We start from the raw sequence: 19702 nt of genomic DNA on the forward strand, positions 1-19702 counted from the left end.
CCAGTCTGCCCAGTGTCCTACTAAGGGTGAATCCTCTTCCCAACCACCCTCAAATTCCATCTCTTCTCTCCACTGCCCGCCCAGCCCAACCCCTATTCTCTCCACAAGCGTGTCATCTTCTCTATCTATGTCTCCTCCACACATCTCTTTCATTCATACAGACAACATTATGAAATGCTCTTTTCCTCCCTCTCTCACATCCTCGGTAAACAGAGCGACAGGCCTGCATGACCACTGTTCTGCTCTGTCACAGCAGCAAACGCCTCAGTGGGGTTTGAGAGCACAGCAGGGGAACAAGCCGTCCGTGGAGATCAAGCTCACGCTAGGCATATATGACGGTGGACTGGGGTGGCGTGTAGGCGACACAGGGCCAGGGCACAGCCAACAGAACTTAAATGATGTCTCTAGCGTGCCTGTCCATGACCTGACATCACATTCATTACTTATGTGCATCTCACTCTTTCGCTTCATCTATAGTTGTCAGTGTAGAACACTGGAGGTCAGGAGAGGTAAATAAAGTGATCAGTGCCACTTTATTTTGAGCTGAGAAGAGGGCCTTTAATATTAATATTTTATTACTCTGTTGCAGCCTCTTCAGTCTTCTACCCACCTATGACATTGAGGTGACCTGTCACCTCTTTGGAGCCAAAGCTGTTGGTGACTTCACAGATGTAGTTGCCACTGTCCTCGAGCCTCAAGTCTGAAATGGTGAGGCCAGTGATGCGCCGGGTCCAGCGGGAGTCTGCAGGTAATGGCCGACCATCCTTTAGCCATCGGATGGTGGGGTTGGGGTATCCAGATGCGATGCAGGGCAGTTCCACACTGTGCCCCACCTGCACCTCACCGGACTGGAAACTGTCCAGCACTGACGGGGTGGACTCCGTAGGGTCTGTAGGTGAAACAAAATTATATATTTATTTGGACTCATCAGTCATTTGACTGATTTTTAGATCCTTACAGGAATGTAAGGATAAAGTTTGATGTTTTGGGAAATACACTTACTCATTTTCTTACTTGGAGTTAAAGGAACAGATTGATTCCGCTCACACATATCTGTACAGTAAATACGTTCTTCGCCAGCAGCAGTTGGCTTAACTTAACAGAAAGGTATTGATCATTTCATCAAACTCTCAGCAACAAAGCAAATAATTGTATTTCCCAAAATGGAGGAACATTCTTTTAAGACTAAAAGCTAAAACTCTTCCTTGTAAGTCTATTGAAGAAAATAATTGTAAAAGACAAGCCACTGGTCGCATTCTGATTGGCATTTTGTAGCTATTATGAGTGGAAATCATAACTTGTTGCATACCCATAACAGAGAGCCTGGCTCCATTGCTCTGGCGAGTCTCTCCACTGTACTTGTGCTTTGTGATGCAGCGGTAGGTGGACAGAGCATCTTCCTTCTGCACTTCTGAGATATACAGAGCGCCAAATGAGGTCAGGAAGAAACGGTTACCTGCGGAGGATAGCAGAAAGGAAGCAGGTAGAAGAGGAGAGACGGACAGAATAGTTAACATATTTGCATAACAAATATGGCAAATCATTTACATTTTGGGTATTTGTGTCTATGCAGGTGTTTTGCATTGGGCAGTGTTCTTCAGAACCTCACGTCTGAGTCCTTATCACTCTGTTAAGGGTTAAGGTTTTCTAATCAAAAGTTAGAGCCAATAATCACAGTTGTGGGATTATGATTTGATGATGTTTATTTGTTGATTTAAGGGGTTTTGCTGCTAAAACCTCCAACCAGTAGTTTACGGTGGCCAATGTTTTCTGATGTTAGCTAACTTTAAACAGATTTTGCTCTGTAAATGACATCACTTAATTGACTCAGTGACTTTATTTGTGCTATTTATGCTCAGCTAACACTATGTTTTATAATGTGATCAATAAAATATTTGAGCATTTCAAAAATAAATTTCATTTAAAAAAAAACCAGGATGTAAACAAATCGTGGCAGGTTGTGCAATATAATTTCCATTTGTGGGAACAGTGGCTGCTGTTTAGCAAAAGTCAAATAGTCTCCATTTAAAGAAATCTTTTGTTAAAAACAAGCGCAGGAAAAACAAACATTACATCCCATTCAAAGCCTTGTCCACACTCTGGAAAGTACCTTACATGTATGCAAATAGCATTTGTGTTTCACAAGTCTTTACAAATACACAAATAGTAGATGCTTCAATGTCTTTTAAAGTTTTATTCACTATTATAAATGTTGTGCGACACATTTAAAACCTCTCTTGATCCCTGAGATCTTGTACATTCACTGCATTTATTATTTTTAATTTCTATGTTTGTGATTGCTGGAAAAAAAGCAAACCACGCAAGGAAAATTGCTGCTGAGTGAAGCAAAGGTCACCTGAGATATGTGCTGCTTTTGATTGTGGAAGCAAGAATTTCAATCAAAAGACCTTCTTAACAAAACTTGAGCACATTTTCCAAAGAAACCACTGATTTTCAGAAGAAAAAAAAAAAAGGATGACAACGATATTCATGTCTTCAGAAAGCTCAACCACAGCACTTAGGTGAACACATGGGAGCTTTTAACATACTCTGTCCCACCCATCTAGAGAGATATACACAATAGAGAAAGATAGATGAGAAGAAAGAAAGAGAGAGAGTTATTGTAGGTGTTAATAATTGATGTGTCTGCGTGTGTTATGGTAACAGCAGATTAGTGTCATTTTCATTTCACATCACTGACTGCTTGGTCTGCCTCTGATTTATCTACACGTCAATAGAGAGGGCATGTGCACATGTGTGTTGAGAGAGAGAAGAAGAGGAAGAGATGGAAGAGAAAGAAATGGAAGAGAAAGAGATGAGGAGAGTGTATTTCAGTGTTTGATTCTTTCCGCTTCTCTGAGTCTTTTTGTATTCTGTTCCCCCAAAGGGTTATTTTAGACGGAGTGCACTTCAGAGTTTGTAGTAGACTGCAGATTGTTTGGTTATGCGAATGCTATGGCACTGTGTGTGTGTGTGTGTGTGTGAACATGCTGGCTGTTGTTTGCTGTACATGACGTTTCAATGTCTTTTAGCAGTGTTGACAAGAGAGAGCTTGAGTAAAACGCAGGTGCATTGAATAGTTGAATACCGGAAGTATGTGCCACACACAAACACATTCCCTCACACACAAACCCACACACACACACACACACACAGCTTCAAGCAATAGGTCAGCACTTAGTCACAGCACAGAAATTTATCCTGAAACACTTGTGCTAGCTACTAGCTGTTCAATGTGTTGAACTGTCGATAAAAGGAGGCTACTGTAGTGTGTAAACTTCAATATATCTGCCTCATATTAGGTTGGTTTTCATTTTATTCTTAAACGATCATTTCTGAGTCAATTCCGGTGGTTAATCAGAATTTCTCAGTTCGTATTCCAGTGTGTTGATTGACAAAATGCGTGAGTGTGTTCGTTTGTACGTCATTCTGTATGTAGTCATGTAAAATGCCAATACATGATTTTATGTGTGTGTGAGATCGATGAACACGTATAGGTAGGAATGTGTAGAAAAGTATGAATAACCAAGCTAGTGTGTGTGTGTGTGGGGGGTGTGTTGTGTGTGTGCGTGTGTGTGTGTCTGTGTGTGTGTATGTGTGTGAGTGTGTCTCCTGCCACAATGTGAGTAACGGCAATCGATGCATTTTATGGCTGCACAGCTCCATCCAAAGGAGATTTATTAAAACAGAGAGGACTGGTCTGGCTCCTTGCCATTCACAAACACACACACACACACACACACACACACACACACACACACACACACACACACACAGACACACACGCACGCTCTATCACTCTAACAAGACTGAGAAGTGAAGAAGACTGACGGCTTTACTTCCTGTGTCACAGTGAACAGGTTTTCACTAACTAAACAAAATGTGAATGACTCCACATACAGGCTTTTCTTCAGTGATTTTCCTTTGTTATCAATTAGCCTGTTGATTATTTTACAGATTAATCAATTCATCCATTAAAAAAAGGTTTCAAAAAGTGAAAAGGCCATTATAATATCCCAGAACCCAATAAGTTACCTTGAAATTGTGAAGCCAGTGCCTCAATAGACAGGACAACTGAGGTGAGATATGGAGTGTAAGGTAATACGCAGCAAAAAGTCTTGAACACCGATGAAAACGTGCTTTATGTCGAAACATAAGATGCTGCACCTTATTAAAAGCTGTTACTATTACTGTGTGCTCCCTTGCTCTATTTTACTTCAATAGCTGAGCGGTACTGCTGACCAGGTTTTAGAAATTTAGTCCACAGCATTTTGTATCAAAAAAGCTCCTGTCGGATCTGAATCCAGCTCATATTTTCAGAGAGCATCTGCATTTTATTTGATTCTATACTAGCATATAACAGGCAAAGTAATATCTGTGTATGTGTGTGTGTGTGTCTGGGTTGTCAAATTTCTGAATATATATCCACACATGTGAGTGCCACCCTGTGCATCTGCATGCATGTGAAAGTTCACACACACGTGTTTTCATGTGAGTCAGACTGTTGTGCTGAGTGCTAAGCGACGTAAGCTGTAATTTCCAAGCCTGCCCTTTTGTTCCAACCTGGGTATTAAGCCTTACAGGATAATATGCACTTGGCGAGTAGAACCCTGTATAACACACTGCTACACCCTGTCACAACATGCCTGGAGAGAGAAAGACAGACCAGAGTAGGGTGGAGGGGGGTAGGAGGGTGGGGTGGTGGTGGGAAGAGTAAGAAATTCAGAGACGGTTGAGAATGGAAGCAACGCTAGTTGTAAAGGAAACTTACTCACTATGTTTTCCTTTCTCATTTTGTCTTTCTTTTGCTCCCTTGTTCAGAACACCGAAAGGCAATTAACCCGCAGATGACTTTGATTCCAAATAATCAATTAATTGTCTAGGCCATATTATCAGAAAATACTGTATTATGTTCATCACAACTTCCCAGAGTCTAAGGTGACATCTTCAAATGTCTTTTCTTTTCTTTTTTTTTGCACCACAGAAAGCATGACGGGGAGTTCAGTAACATGACTCACAACCTCTTCATCTCAAATGAAAGTAGGGGGGAAAAAAGTGCAGGAAAAATCACCTTTTTTCATTCTACACACGTACAATACGTAGGCCCAATCAGCACAGTTCCATTACCATCTATCTTTTAATATATACGCATCTGCTCTGTGTTTAAAAACTTAAAGCAGCAACAAACTAGCAAACAAAGATGAAAAAAACATGATAGCATTTCTGGGAAGGTTAAATTACCTTGAAAATTACATTATGTGACAGCTACAACATGTATTGACAGTGCTTCTAGCCTGCAAATAACGGGAGTAAAGACCAGCCTGTGGTTCAAATGGTGGAAAGATTAACTGATAATCAAATTTGTTGTTGTTGAATTTTCTGACGGTTGGCTAATCAATTAACCACTCTGCACTTCCTCTCTGCTTCTTTTCACTGCTGCTCTTTCTACCAAATATTCAATTTCTAGGCACTACCTGCCCTCCTCCCGTCTGTGGAGATGTGACACACCTAAACCAGCGGAGAGGGTGCGATGGAGGGAGGCAGCGGAGGAGAGGAAGGGGCTGACCCTGCAGGGAGGAGGACGGCAGATGGAGATTGATGGAGGGAGAGATAGGGAGATAAAGAGAAACATGCCGTTGGGAGTGACAGAGGAGGGAGTGAGAGGGATGAGGGGCCTGCAGGCCTGAGAGCCACACATGGGCAAAAACAATTCTTCTATGTCTTCCTCTATCTCCCTTTCTCTCTCTCTCTTTCTCCCCTTGCAAGCCTCTCCTTGTGGGAGAGGAGATCAATTCTCGTCTAGTCTGCCTACGCCTCCAGGAGTTTGTTGTTGTTATTGTTGAGTGTGTGTATGTATGTGCCTCTGTGTCTGCTTTTTTTTCCCTTTTTTGCTGTGGGAGGCAGGATGAGAAATTTTGAGGTCTATCCCACACCCAAGGGAGGCACGAAATCGCTTCACTTCCTCCTTGTGTCCCGACCCTTTCCTACCCTTCTTTTATTCCTCTTTTTTCTCTATCTGTGTGACATCCATTCTCCATTCCTGATCTCTCTTCCTCCCATCGCCCCTCTGCCCTCTACCTCTTTCCATATCTGCCTTTTTTCCTCCTAGTCTGTGCTCCTCTTCGCTCTCTTACAGGGGGGTCTGTAAGTAATGGAATCAGTTCAGCTGATCAGCCTGAGGCAGGAAGTCAAGCCAAGTGCAGAGTGAAGCTACGGCTGGATCTGTGTGTGTGCGTGTGTGCACGTATGCCAGAAATTCCACAGACAGACACATACATGCAAATAACGAGACAGAGAGACAGGAAGGGGTGGAAGAGAGAGAGAGAGACACACACACACAATGAAAAGAGGATTAGGAAGCCCTGGAGCATCACTTGTCTTGCCCAAAGTTCCTCCAGAGAGAGGACACCCCTCTTCTTTAAGATAGGTGGGAGAGATGGAGAGGAAGGGGGGAAGCGATGGAGGAGGAGGCAAAGATGGAAGCAGAAGATGGTGAGATGCAGGAAAGGCACAGCTAAATATATCTCAGTACAGTATATGGCTGCCATTTTCAACAAATTATCATCAAATAGATGGGGAAGGAAAAGCAACATGAGAGATCATAAAGAGGGAAGCAATGAGAAAAGAAAATGATGAAGCTAATGTAGGAATGCTGAAGCCACCAGGGAGGCTGAGAGGAGAAGAGGAACAGATCAGACAGGAAAGAAAGATAAAGAAAGTAACTAAGAAAAGATGTACATATTTTGAGATGCTGGCGAGATCATGGAAAAAACGAAAGAGACAGAAATAGATGAAACAGTAAGTGAAAGAGAAAAAGAAAGTGATTCGGAGAGAAACAGAGCAAGAGAGGAAATGGCGTAGGTAAGGGAGTTTGTTCTTGGTGCTGCCATGCAAATGAAGGCGGCGCTGCAGCAATGCTAACTAACAGCAATTCACACTGTTGGACTCATCACTTATTAATGCTCTATGGCTCCCCCTCCCTCCCTCTCTCGCTCCCTCCCATCTCTTTCTCTCTCCCTCTCTTTACCCATTCCCCTCTCCCCTGCTCTCGCCAGGATCTCTCTTTTTTGTTCGCTCTCTCGCTCGCTGTTGCTAGGGCCCGTGCACTCACGTGACAACAGCTGGGTAGGGGGCGCTGCGGTGGCACACAGCGGCATGTGCAAGTGTGCGTTTCATGTGTGTTTTGCGTGTATGTGTGTATGCTTTGTGTGTGCGGCAGAGTACCCTTCATTAGAGGTAAAAACGGAATCAGCCATTTAAATGATGGCGGTGGAGATCAGAGGAGAGAAACTGCTGAATGGATCTGTAATTGCTTCACAGGCCTGGGCTATAGGCCACAGAGGAGCTCAACACATCTCTCTGTGCATAATGTCACTTTATTTTTCACTTGTGCTTTTTCCCAAAAACAGATGCTGAAGACTATCATGACCATTACTGTCAAGGTTTGCCTTTCAGATTTTAAGGCTAAATGGACCACAGCCTCAGTGCAATATAGACCAGTAGGTGCACAAATGGCCTTCTCACAAATGCATGCACACACTTGCACTTGCAAATACACTCACAATTTGTCTCACGATCTACACATTCTTACTCCCACTGTCTCACAATCCACGTTTGCAGAGAGCACTCAACAAATTATGTGTGTGTGTTTTTGTGCAGAGCATCCTCACCACAGGATGCCACAGCAATGAGAAGACAGTAGAGTACACCTACACATTCCTTATTTATTCTTCCACTCCTGATTCAACTTTTCATTTCTGCCTTTCCTCTCTTTTCCACTTTTTCTTTCTTTTCGGTGCGTCTCCATTCCCTCCATACCCTCCCCTTTCCTTCGCTAATTACACTGACATACTAGATCTCTCACACACAAGTTGTCTCACGTTCTGCAGTAGCAATGAAAGGTGTGTGTATGTGTCTGTTTGCACCACGTAAGATGTTGTCGTGTTTAAAGAACAAAAACTAGCCAAAAGAGTCATCATAGCTGCAGTGACTGAAGTTAAACAAATTCCTCTGTAACATCTCACAGGTAATAAAAATATTATTAAACCAAATCAGTTCTGTAACAGTCAACCCAGCAACCTTGTGTTTTTTTTTGCTGCCCTTCACTCCCATATGTCACTGAAACTTAATAAACAAGCAGGCTTCACACACTATAATTCCTTTACTCATTTCCAAGCAAACACACACAGAACTAAATGTTGTTAAATGTGGTGACATAAGGGTGTAACAGCATGCAAAGGGTGAGGCTGCACCAGGCTGAGAAAGGCCTCTTCATCTGCCCATTTTTAATGAGCAGATGCATCTACCTGTTTCCAGCAAACTTGAGCCACTGCAAACAATATTTGTGCTATGATGGAATACAGTTGAAGGATGTCTAGGGATGTTAAAATGATGGATTAAGGTTGAGGTTTACTATTATTTATGGTACCCTCAAAAGAAGTAAACACAAAACATCTACCCTTTATCCATCACTAATTCAATGCACTGAGAAACAACAGTGTGGAATTTTGCCACAAACTAGAAAACATTTTATTATGGAATCTAAACACATAAACTACGCACATTAGTGCATATTAGGAGAAATGATCAAGGTTTTTACAGCAGATCAGCACCACTGAAAGCTACATTAGAAAATCTTCAGGAATACTGGTAAAGGTAGCACCACGGACAGCTCTTAAGCTGTAGGAAAACCTTCTTGAGTAAAGTCTCAACATACATGTCTCAGTGGTACAACATTTGGCAAAATTAAACCATGTGTGTCTGAGGGTACTGTTAGCTACAGTGGATACTGTGCCAGAGTAATAAAATAGTAATGTGGCATATGGCCCAGTGCTACAACCCAGCCTACCAGCAGTCAGTCAACTCCCTACCAGAGACACAGTAACAGGGAATCTAACACTGGTGAACACGGTGGATGAACTTGTGATTGGTAAATATGGTGTGACACATACACCATATAATAAAAGAGCATAATAATCAATTAAATGGTCTAACAAACAAGCAGCAAATACTCACAGGCTTGAAAGAACTCACACGCAGCCATACATACAAAAGGATGAATGAAGGGCACATGCAAACAGTGAAACACAGTGACGACTTTGTTTTAATCCAAAACAGTCATGCAGTAGTGTAGCTAGTACAAATGTGACTTCATGTCGAGCCAGGTTAGTGTCAGCTTTCTGAATTAGTCGAGTCCTTGGTATATACAGTACAAATTGTTAGTGGAATGTTGTGTTTTATTGATTTGTTTTTAGAAATGTTGCTGTGTCTTGTATTATTTCTTCACCTCTGCGTCTTCACTGAAAATTACTGTCATAGAAGAAGTATTACACATCAGTTCTTAGATTTTACAATTTTTTTGTTTGCAAAAATCAGTGGTTTGTTGGTTTGTTGTCGCCACACAGGCTTGCTAGTCCTCAGTTCATCAGGTCTGCCTCAGCTAATGAGCACAGTTTTACAGAAATGTATACATACCCATCCACAAAGATTATGTTAAACATTATTAGAATGAAAGGAGTCAGTCCTGATCCCTCCCTCCTCTTCCTCCTCCTCTCCTTCCCCTAGCTAATTTATTTGATAATTACCAAGGGTCCATTATAGCTGATTTCAAGGAGGCACTGGGAAGGCCTACTAAAAGCTATTTCATTTGAGCGGCTCATACGGTATCTAAGCACCCTTCGTGCATCACACATATGCACTCATACACACACACATACATACACACATAACACTGTATAAAACATGACTTGTACAACTGTGAGTCCATTCAGGCCCAACATGTAATTAACACCGTCACCCCAACTTCACTCACATATAGGGGCATGAGTGTGTGCATACATGTGCACCAGTGCATACCATGCATGTCTGCGTGTGTAGGGGCTTAAAGGTGGGAAGGGGTGAAGGATAATAAAGATTGGATTCTAATAAAATGTTCTCATCCTCCTAAATCCCCCTCCTGCCCTCTCCCCCTACCTGCCATATTAACACCACCATTACAAGGGCAGATGAATGAAAATGAACAGAGCTGCGGTGTGATTCCCTGAGTGTCAAATCAATACCACTCTCCTCCTCCTCTGCTCCGCTCCCGCCTTCCAACCCGCCCTCTCTCCCTTCATCCTTTTCTCCGCTGCTATCATTTTCCTATTCTCCTCTCCTCTGTTGGGTCTGAAGAATTGGCATGTGTTTGACAAAGGGAAATCTACACCTAGCTACAATAGGCTCTCTCCCTATCTAAGCCTATCTCTCTTTCTCTCTCTCCAGTATGAAATGAATGACGCTTGCTCCCATCTCCTTTCTATTCACATTCAAAGTAGTCTATAATAGTTAAGTGCTACTGAGAACAAGCCAGACACAGAGAGAGCCACAAGGATGGCATATTACTGGCACTTCCTTTGACTCAATCAGAGACAAAAGCTTGAGTAAGGACTGGAAAGAGGTTATGTCAAAATAACAGAAGAAGGTTAATAAAGAAGAGTTGTGTGAATTTCACAGACAGAGTCTGTTTCTCTCCCTGTGAGTGTCACACGCGGTTACCAGAGGCAGAGTAATTGAAGAGGAAACACAGGTACACACTCATTCTATTCTTATCTCTCTACACGTGTTCCGGTTTTTCAGTCCCAACCCTTGACCTTCTCATCCTCCTCTCCTCCCTTGTTCCGTCTGTTTTCCAGGTTCAGTGTGATGCACTGATCTGAGGATAGGTATGCAGAGGACTAATGCACTCATTAAAAAGGCATGCTTCACCGTCAAATGCCAGCTGCCGCCCCCCCCCCCCCCCTCAACACCACCACCATCACCATGTCTCCTGCTTTCTTTGTCTTTCCCTGTCTCGATATCTATGTTTCCTCCGTTCCTCTGTTCTCTACCTCTATCTCTCTCCCTGCTGCTGTCTCTCTGTTTCTCTTTCTATATCTGTTGTTAGAAGGTGACACCCCGTACACCCACACACCCCTCACCCTCTCTGAACAACTCATGCTTGAGACTACAGAGAGAGAAAAAGAGAGAGGAAGAAGAAAAACAAATAAAGGAAATGGGAAAATGCACTCATCCAAACCAAAAGAAATAGAAAGAGGGAGAAATCTGATAATCTGTCTGTTTTAATCATCAGCCCACACCCCCTCCTCTTCATCTCTATCTTTCCCTCTGTAATGGATGAAGGCCTCTACCACACTTAAGCAACCTTAATTGGAACAACCATAAATATTCAAACAGCAAGATGGAGGCAGGGATGGATGTGATGGATAAAGAGATGAAGAGAAAATGGTTAGGAAAGTGGGATAGAAAGGAAACGACACTAAAATAAGAGTAGCCAAAAGTGGCACAAAAACACCCTGTTGTCTTCAGATTGTTTGCATGTTTTTCTTTTCTGCTAAATTTATGTTCTGTGTGTCAGAGTGGAAACACAAACCCACAACCGAAAAAATGGCCCCTACTACTTACTTATCTGTGATTCCATCTGGTCACTGACAATGACACACAAACAAACATACACTCCCGACTTGTCAACATGTGGTGCATTGTGCCGCTTTAGTCTTTAATTATTTAATCTCATAGATAATAGATACAGACATGCTCGCCAGTCATGAGAAGGCTAACGGGACATATCTAATGCATTATAAACACACACACACACCGCAATGCACACAAAACAATGAACTCTGCTCAAGTGTGACCTTGTTTCTGCTGCGGAAAACACAAAAACAACAGTGTGTTAACAGTCCAATTTCACACACAGGTCTGTTTTTTGTGATTGTCATCCATTATGAAGAGGAATACATGGCAAACAGGGAAAAGACTGATCACGGATCTGAAAGCAGCATTTTGATTTTCTGTCTAGCTTTTGAGGTTGATTCCATGATGTACTTGCGTAAATTTGACAATACTGCACTGTATCTACATGGGTATCTGTACACATACAGCGCTGTCTGCAGTGCTCCTTCTATGTGCACGAGAAGGAGAGACACAGAGAGAGTGCCGGCACACATGTGATAAACTCTCACACAAATCAATAATGCCTTGCCCTTTGTAAAGCCATGTTGTCCTCAGTGGGAGTACTACAGTGCCTCAGCATGTAAGCAGCACCACAGTGACACATACTGAATCTCAGGGAGCAGGAGGTCACCAGGGAGCAAGGCCTGTGTGCGGATGAGTGCACCTTGCATGGCAGGCGTGGGGGGGGGGGGGGGGGGGGGGTGGGCAAAGGGGGAGGCTGGGAGGGAGAAGGCCTGCCGTTCTCCTACGCATTCCTTCCCTGGCTCCCCTCGTTCGCCTGCACCACCGTGATGATGCACCCTCACCGCTGTTGCTGGGCATCTTGGTGAAAGAGACCCAAAAGAGGATAAAGAGGAGGAGAAGGAGGCGGAGTCAAAGCAGGAGAACGAAATGAGGGATGATGGGAAGCGAAGGAACTGCAGAGACAGATGTTGCAGATTGGAGTAGTGGTGACATGCTAAAAGCGGGTTCCCCAGACGTTGCGGGGAGGCCTGAGGGGCCAGGAGTGCCCGAGCTATGTGCTAGGAGGAGAGGGGGCCACCACAGCAGCTCTCCCTGCCTCCCTCTCTGCATGACTGTCTCTCCGTCTCTTCTGCCTCACTGCCCCCCTACACTCTGTCCCACTTTAGCCCAATGTCACTGCCAGATCAAGGGGGAGGGAACATAAAGAAGAGACAGAGGAGAGAGAAAGAGCAAAAAAACTAAAAAAAAAGCAGGAAAGTAAAGAGAAACTAAGAGGGAGAGAAAGAGGAAAGACTGACTGAGGATTGGAAGAAAAAGATGGAAGACAGATCCCAGGGAGGAAGATGATGATGATGATGATGATGAGGATAGTGATGCTGGAACAGAGCATGGGGAGTCCAGCTAAGGTGCCATCACAAGCTTTCATATATCCAGATTTTCTCTCCCTTCCTCTCACACAATCCCTTCTCAGGGAATTCTTTTGTCTCCTTGTCACACAAACATACCGCACTCAGCATATGTAGAGTTACACAAGCAGTCAAGCACAAAGTCCCTGTTGAAAATACATGTATGTGCAGGCGCACGCTTGCACAAGCCTGCATTCACACACACACACACACACACATACAAGGAGGGTAGTAAAGCATGCTTTGTGGTCTTGTCAGCTGATCCAGTGTCCCATGGCATGGTGAAGTGTGATTCTTGGAGATAAGCATGCCTAACAGGACAACAGTACAACAATCCAAAGCCACCATGGGAAATGGTTCAATAAAAACCGTGTTTCTTTTACCTTGCTTTGATACTGTTAAAATTTATTAACTGTCCTACATCCCATTTACCATTACAGACCGTTGCAACCCACAGGACACACAAAATTTAGCACTGGCCTTTACACTATAGCAAGTAGACATAATAAAGATAGTAAGAGTGGGAGTGAAAGTAGTGGGAAAATATAAATGGAAGTTATTAAAAGAGTGATCCACTGATTTAGCATTACACTCCTATAACACTGTCGGAACTCATGATGGACAGTTTAAAAAGGATAAAAACTGATATAGCAGAACCATAAATATCATCCTTTTTTTTTTTTTTTTATTCCTCGCATTCTTTTTCTTTGTCAAAATCTTACGCCCACATTACACACAATGCCATTTGACTGCCGACAGTCTGGGCAGAGATTTGGGTGTGACCGAGGCTCAAGCAGAGATAAGGAGCAGGCTGCAGAGGTCTGGTGAGCTCAATTCTTCCTAACCTCACATCTTTTTTTCATCTTCAAACTTGTAGTATTCAGTCGCAACCCAATGAGATAAATGGTATCACTTGAGACAGTTTATCAGATTTTGTGCAGCTCCCTCTGGAGCCACAAAAGGCTTTATACAACTTTTTTCCACATATGCTGTAGTACTGCTCAAGACCTGTAAATAGGCTTTGATGTGTAAAATTGGTGGAGTTCCCCTTTAAAGGGTTAAAGAGGGTTGTCACTGTTAGATGTGACAAGTATGAATGGTGGAAATGAAGGATGGAGAAGTGTATGATAGATGATGAAGACCAGAGCCCTGTGCTGTCTGCAACAGAACCTGGAAGTGCTTGGGACTGTGGGTTTGGGGGTTACTGAAGGTGCCGGATCTGCCACAATCCATGTACTGTAACTACTGAAGGAAATTTTTTTATTTTTTTAAACAAACACTGCCCTTAGGTTTTGATTTGATCAAAGGTCACGTGGATCAAACGGCTTAGAGTATGCCATAAGCTGAGGCATTTGAGCAAACACCTGTAAGCAAGACACAGTTTGATCAATAAAAGAGCTGTTAATGTTCCTTGAATGTAAAAAAAAAATCTGAGAAACCCTGAGAACACACAAGAATGAGGTGTTCTGGATGTACCCTACAAAATTATTTTGATCTATTCAGGTCTAAAAATCAGGAAAACAGGAACTTTTATCCATGCAGCAAATGGACAAAATGACAGAACGTGCAGGACATATTAAACTAATTGAGTGTTTTAATTGCTCTTCATGGCAATTAAGTGTTTGCTCCATATTTAAATAGGACAATTTGGCAAAAGGGACAAACACACCGATGAGTTTTGAAGTAGTTTTGCACATGTACAGAGTCGTATGCATGCTGTGCATAAACAAAGAATGACAGAGGGGAACATGGGAAAATGTGATTAAATTCTAGCAACATTCAAAAAACAGTGATTACCACTCATATCATTTCAAACCCCTGCAACACTCAAAACTGAAGTGAGTCCCCTCAGTCAGATTAGCCAGTTTAACAGATGCAGTACCACAACAACACAACTGCAGCCAGTATCTACCTTTTACAAAAGAACACAGAATATTTTATGAACTACCTGGACAAAAAAAAATGAAAAAATAAAATTAAAATCTGAAACACATGGACCTACTCAACAGTTAAGAAATGTTCATCTATGTCTATTCATCTTCTATTCATCAAGTTCAGAGGCATCTCTGACAATGGAAAACTCACCGTCCTAATGACACTTTAAAAATAAGTTCAAGCAGGAAGTCTATTATCATTCTAATTTCCAAGAATTTCCCAAGTCTCCACCTGTCAGTTATTATCAGATGAACTCACTACGTTTCCCTGCTGTTCTGTCAACCAATGATCATTCTGGCTGACGGACATTTAAACCATCTTATCTGCTTATCTGTCCTTTAAGAGAATGCCACTTAAGTAGGTATTCCAGGCAAGAGCTCGAAATTGGCTACACATTGGCTGTAAAAATCTTTTCACCAAAATGAACCCTATAAAATTATTTAATATACAAGGTCAACACCAAAAGATCTTTATCATTTGAAAATAATGCACTTGTGGTGTGCTTCCTGACTTAAGTGGAAGAGTGGAATGCCATAATGCATCATGGTGTTGAACGTCTCTGTGCATTTTAATCTACTTTTAAAATAATGACACAAACACAATCCAAATACAGTGCTGACACGGCACTTGCCTGTTTCGCATTATTCATTATACCTCTGGGATGTTTGGAGATGTCTCCTGTTAACGGCAGTCCAAACACACCAGTGGATGAACTCTCTGGGTGCACATACATATGGATCCACCCATGTAGAACAGAGCAGGATAGCGTGAAAGAGACTTGGCAATCTCCTGGCCCCTGCCCATTTACCCCCACCTTCTACCCACATGTAGGTTTTACAACAGACCCCCTCCTCCTCTTTTCCCCCCTCTGTCCACTGCCCAATCCCTGTACAGTCCTCAACATCCCTCCCTAAAGAGTGGGAGGTCTCATCAAGGGCTGGCACTGAGATATGGCAGTTTGGCTAGAGGTGGCATTTGTCAAGGTCATTCAGCATGTGTGTGTGTGTGTGTTAGTGTGTGCTACCATCTCTGCTGCATGTAAGAATCCCACCGTATTATATTTAGATTCAAGAACATCGCAGACATGGGTCATTTTTGGATTTCAGTTTATAGTGTAGTATGCAGAGTAGAGGCCATCTTATGAGGCTGCCTATCTGTCAGTCTGCAGTATAAGGAAAGGCAAGGTTTGCTGCTGCTACTGCTGCTTGGTTTTAATGGGCCAGCAGCTGAAGCTGAACCTCAAATCATCATAATGAGAGAGAATGAGAACCACATACGCAAGGGGGAAGAAGGGAAGGTAGATAGGGAAATCGAGTAAAGAGAGAAAAAGAATAGGGGGTGACAAAGAAACAGAGGGAAGTGGGGATAAAGAAAGATATAAGGAGAGGGGAAAGAGGAGCAAGAAATGAGAGAGATTCCTCTGCATCTCTGATTTGCTTGGGTGATATGCATCAGAGCGACAGAGCGTAGGGGAGGAATAGATGGAGGGAGGCAGCAATAGGGAGGGAGGAGGGAAAAGAGAGAAAAGAAGCAGAAGTATTTTTTGTTTCTATAAGCCATTTGTTTTTATTAAGCTTCCCTGCCCGTCCTTGTGGCTGTTTCCTGGGCCCTCCACTGTCTTGTATTTGTTTATGTTCAGTTACAGGGGCATGCCTATAGTGGAATTTACAAGCATAAAGAAAAGTGGTGCATTGAAAAATGTCTGGATTTTTTTTTTTATTTGCTATCGTGAAGAAAAGAGAGGATGCATCTGAATTTACCTAAATCCTACAAGATTTCTTTATTTCATTTAAATTTAATTGGACTCAAATGATGATGCCAGTTATATGTTATATACTTACTTACTGCCAACAAATTCAATGAAAAGACTGAAACCAAAAATTATTTTATCCATAGCAAGTATTGTATTGTGTGTGTAACCAAAGCCTGATTTAGTTTATTCCTCTGTGCAATAAACCTCCATTCACAAACTATTAAAAACACATAAATGAGTCACACAGTAGCACTGGGTGACATGCTCCTTCATTATGATAAACATGGCCACTGCAGTTTATTCTGAGTCAATTCCACATTTACCACCCTGGTGCCATAAATGCTCACTAATGCACAAAATGTCTATTAATTTGCAAATGAAACTATATATTTATGACCTGTTAGGAGATTTACATCTTTAGTGGGAAGGAATGGGATTGTGGCTAAGTGCTAAACGCTGGGCAGAGATATACTGAGAGATGGACTAACACATCCTTTCTTTTTTGTCTTTTCACAGGATCTTTTCACAATAAGAAAAGTATAAAAGATTTTTTATTCTTTAATGTAAAGTGAGACTGTTTTATTCAAAACAGACGACTTAGTCACTGTTCAAATGCAGTGGTCATTTGAAATAACAACCGCACTGAAGTAATATGGAAGGTGAAGGTGATTATAATAAACATGGCCTACAGAGCTTCATGCTGTGAGGAAAAACAAAGCTGAAAATTTTTAAGAGACTGGGTGCAGTACAGTGTGGGTGAGGAAGCTGGGAGAGAAGGAGGGACACAGGGAACGAAAGAGAGTGGGAGAGCGAGGGAAGGAGGGGGGGGAGGCAGAAGAGAGGCAATGTGACAGAGTGGTGACAGAGGGAGAGAGCAGAGCGCTGTGTGTGTCAGGACTATGTGTGTCTCTGTGCTCGTGTCCCCAGGCGCAGGCAAACATTAGCTGCATTAAGTGAGTTGACAGGTCCCTCCCCATTACCACTACTGGTGGCCCAGGGACGGAGGAAGAGGGAGAGAGAGAGAGAGAGAGAGAGAGAGAGAGAGAGATGAAGAGGGGAGAAATGGAAGACACTGTGGTTCTTAACAACTGTCTACACAATTCAAAACACATGATGTGCGTCCCCCTTCTGTGAGCCCGCACACACACATACACACACACATACACACACATACACACACACACATACACATACACATACACAAGCACACGTAATTGCATAGAAACAGTGCCTGCACAAAACAACTTTCATACATTTTAGCATGCTGGCCAGTTGCTTGCAAGAACAATCTTGACAATCTAAAGTGACAAAAACTACTTGCAAAAAAAAAAAAAAAAAACATATACCACACAAACATCCAAGATCTTTACTCTAAACTCCCTGCTTCCACACATGCTATAAATTCCCTCAGTGTGCAGAAAAACACACTCCATTTATCATACACACTGTCAGCCATGGACTGTCTCTCATAAGAATGTGTAACTGAGTTTATGTACAGTGCACATGTGTCTCTGTGTGTAGTGTATCATTCCTTCTCTGCTTAAATATTGATTATTGTCTTGTCTGGGGTTCAGGGTTAAAGACCATCTGCTGCCTCTATCCTTCAATTATTCAGTCACACCACCACCAGCCCCCTCTACTCAAACACACACACATACATGTACACACATACATGTACACACACACATGCACACACAAATTAGTTCCTGGGAGCATATTTCCTTTTTCAATGTGACATAATAGCCTAATACTATGTGTACTACACTGTACTATGCAAAATGGGCGAGTTATCCATTACAGTCATTCTTATAGAGTTTCCTTCATCCATGGCTTCATGACAACTCACAGATACACGCACGCACACAAACGGAGAACAAATACACAATGTCCATTGCATGAGTTTTGCTGCTCACACAGTGGCATGAGATCAACCCGAGCTCTCCGAGAAAGCAGAACTCTGTGGGGGGCTCAGAGTTAACATCACACTGTGTTAAGGCCAGCTCCTCTGACCTGAACAAGAGCACTGAGGACAATAATGAGATGAAGGGGGAGGAGAGGAAGAGTGAATGAAGGAGATGGGGAGGACCATGAGAAGAGGACAAATAGTAGTAGAGACTGAGTGTGTGGGAGAGAAGAGGAGGCAAAGCAGTGAAAGACAGTGAAGGCAAGAGAAGTTGTTGACCTCTGGCTATGGAGCTTGTCGCTATAGTGCAGGCAGGGGGGAGTGAGGGGTGGGCTGTTTGTTAGTGAAGATGTTTTTCCTCAAATGCAATGTCTCCGCGCTGCAGTCTGTGAGCGTGCATGTATGTGTGTCTGTGTTTGTGTGTAATCTCCCCGGGCAAATCCCTCTTTAGCCAAAGCAGGGAAGAATAGAGAAGAAAAGGAAAAGCCATCTTTATCCAAATCCAATTGCAGCTGGAAGGAGAGAGTAGAGCGAGGGAGGTGGAGGAGGAGAAAGGAGGAGGAGGAGAAGACGTTGTAATTTGTCTGAGGGATTACAAGGAGTGCTGGCAGAACATGACTGCTGACTGCATCTGTGTGTGCGCGTGCATTTCTGTGTGTGTGTGCGTGTGCATGCCACGGCCTAACCCCATGAATTCAGAGCATAACAACATCATAGGCAGTATTTTTGTAACAGAACTGGAGCAGTAAATAAAGACTGTTTCTCTACAGCCTGGCTCATTCCAGGTAAACACCAAACCCTCCGTGTGACTCAGTTCATAATAATGGCCAGGAGGTTGACTAGGAGGCCAGATGACTGATGAAAAATTCCTTTGGCTTCACTTTTATGACATTAGTGGCACCATAAAAACACAATTAGACATGTACATCACAACTAAAGCAAGCTACACACAAGACGCTGACCCACAAACCTCTGCTGAGCGTTATAGTCTTGTGCTGCTACACATCCAGAAACAAGGCAATAATGTGGCAGCAATATGGCAGTCATCAAATCTAGGCTAATACCATGTGTGCTTAAACACAGCCACTGAATGGACCAAACAGCAAATATATATTCTATTTGGGAAGATTGGGTTTCACTTCCTTGACTTCCTTGACCTTGAATTTTTAGACCTAAAGGACCAAAGACAGTTAACACTAAAAAAGATCCAAAAGATTTAAATTTGACCAGTGTTTAATATTGGATTCAGAT

The 19702-nt window shown here is 42.7% G+C and overlaps 1 protein-coding gene across 1 annotated transcript in view; it reads right to left on the minus strand.

Annotated features, from left to right (window-relative positions):
• Positions 1-19702, minus strand: part of LOC121187128 (Down syndrome cell adhesion molecule-like protein 1 homolog) — a 94185-nt gene that overhangs the window by 35598 nt on the left and 38885 nt on the right. Inside the window, exons 4-5 of the mRNA XM_041046249.1 lie at positions 1310-1456; positions 611-889 (exon numbers count right to left, since the gene is read on the minus strand). Coding sequence (XP_040902183.1) covers positions 611-889; positions 1310-1456 — 426 coding nt within the window. The remainder of the gene's footprint in view (positions 1-610; positions 890-1309; positions 1457-19702) is intronic.

Source organism: Toxotes jaculatrix, chromosome 9 (assembly GCF_017976425.1).
Source record: "Toxotes jaculatrix isolate fToxJac2 chromosome 9, fToxJac2.pri, whole genome shotgun sequence".
NCBI classification, from domain to species: Eukaryota; Metazoa; Chordata; class Actinopteri; family Toxotidae; genus Toxotes; species Toxotes jaculatrix.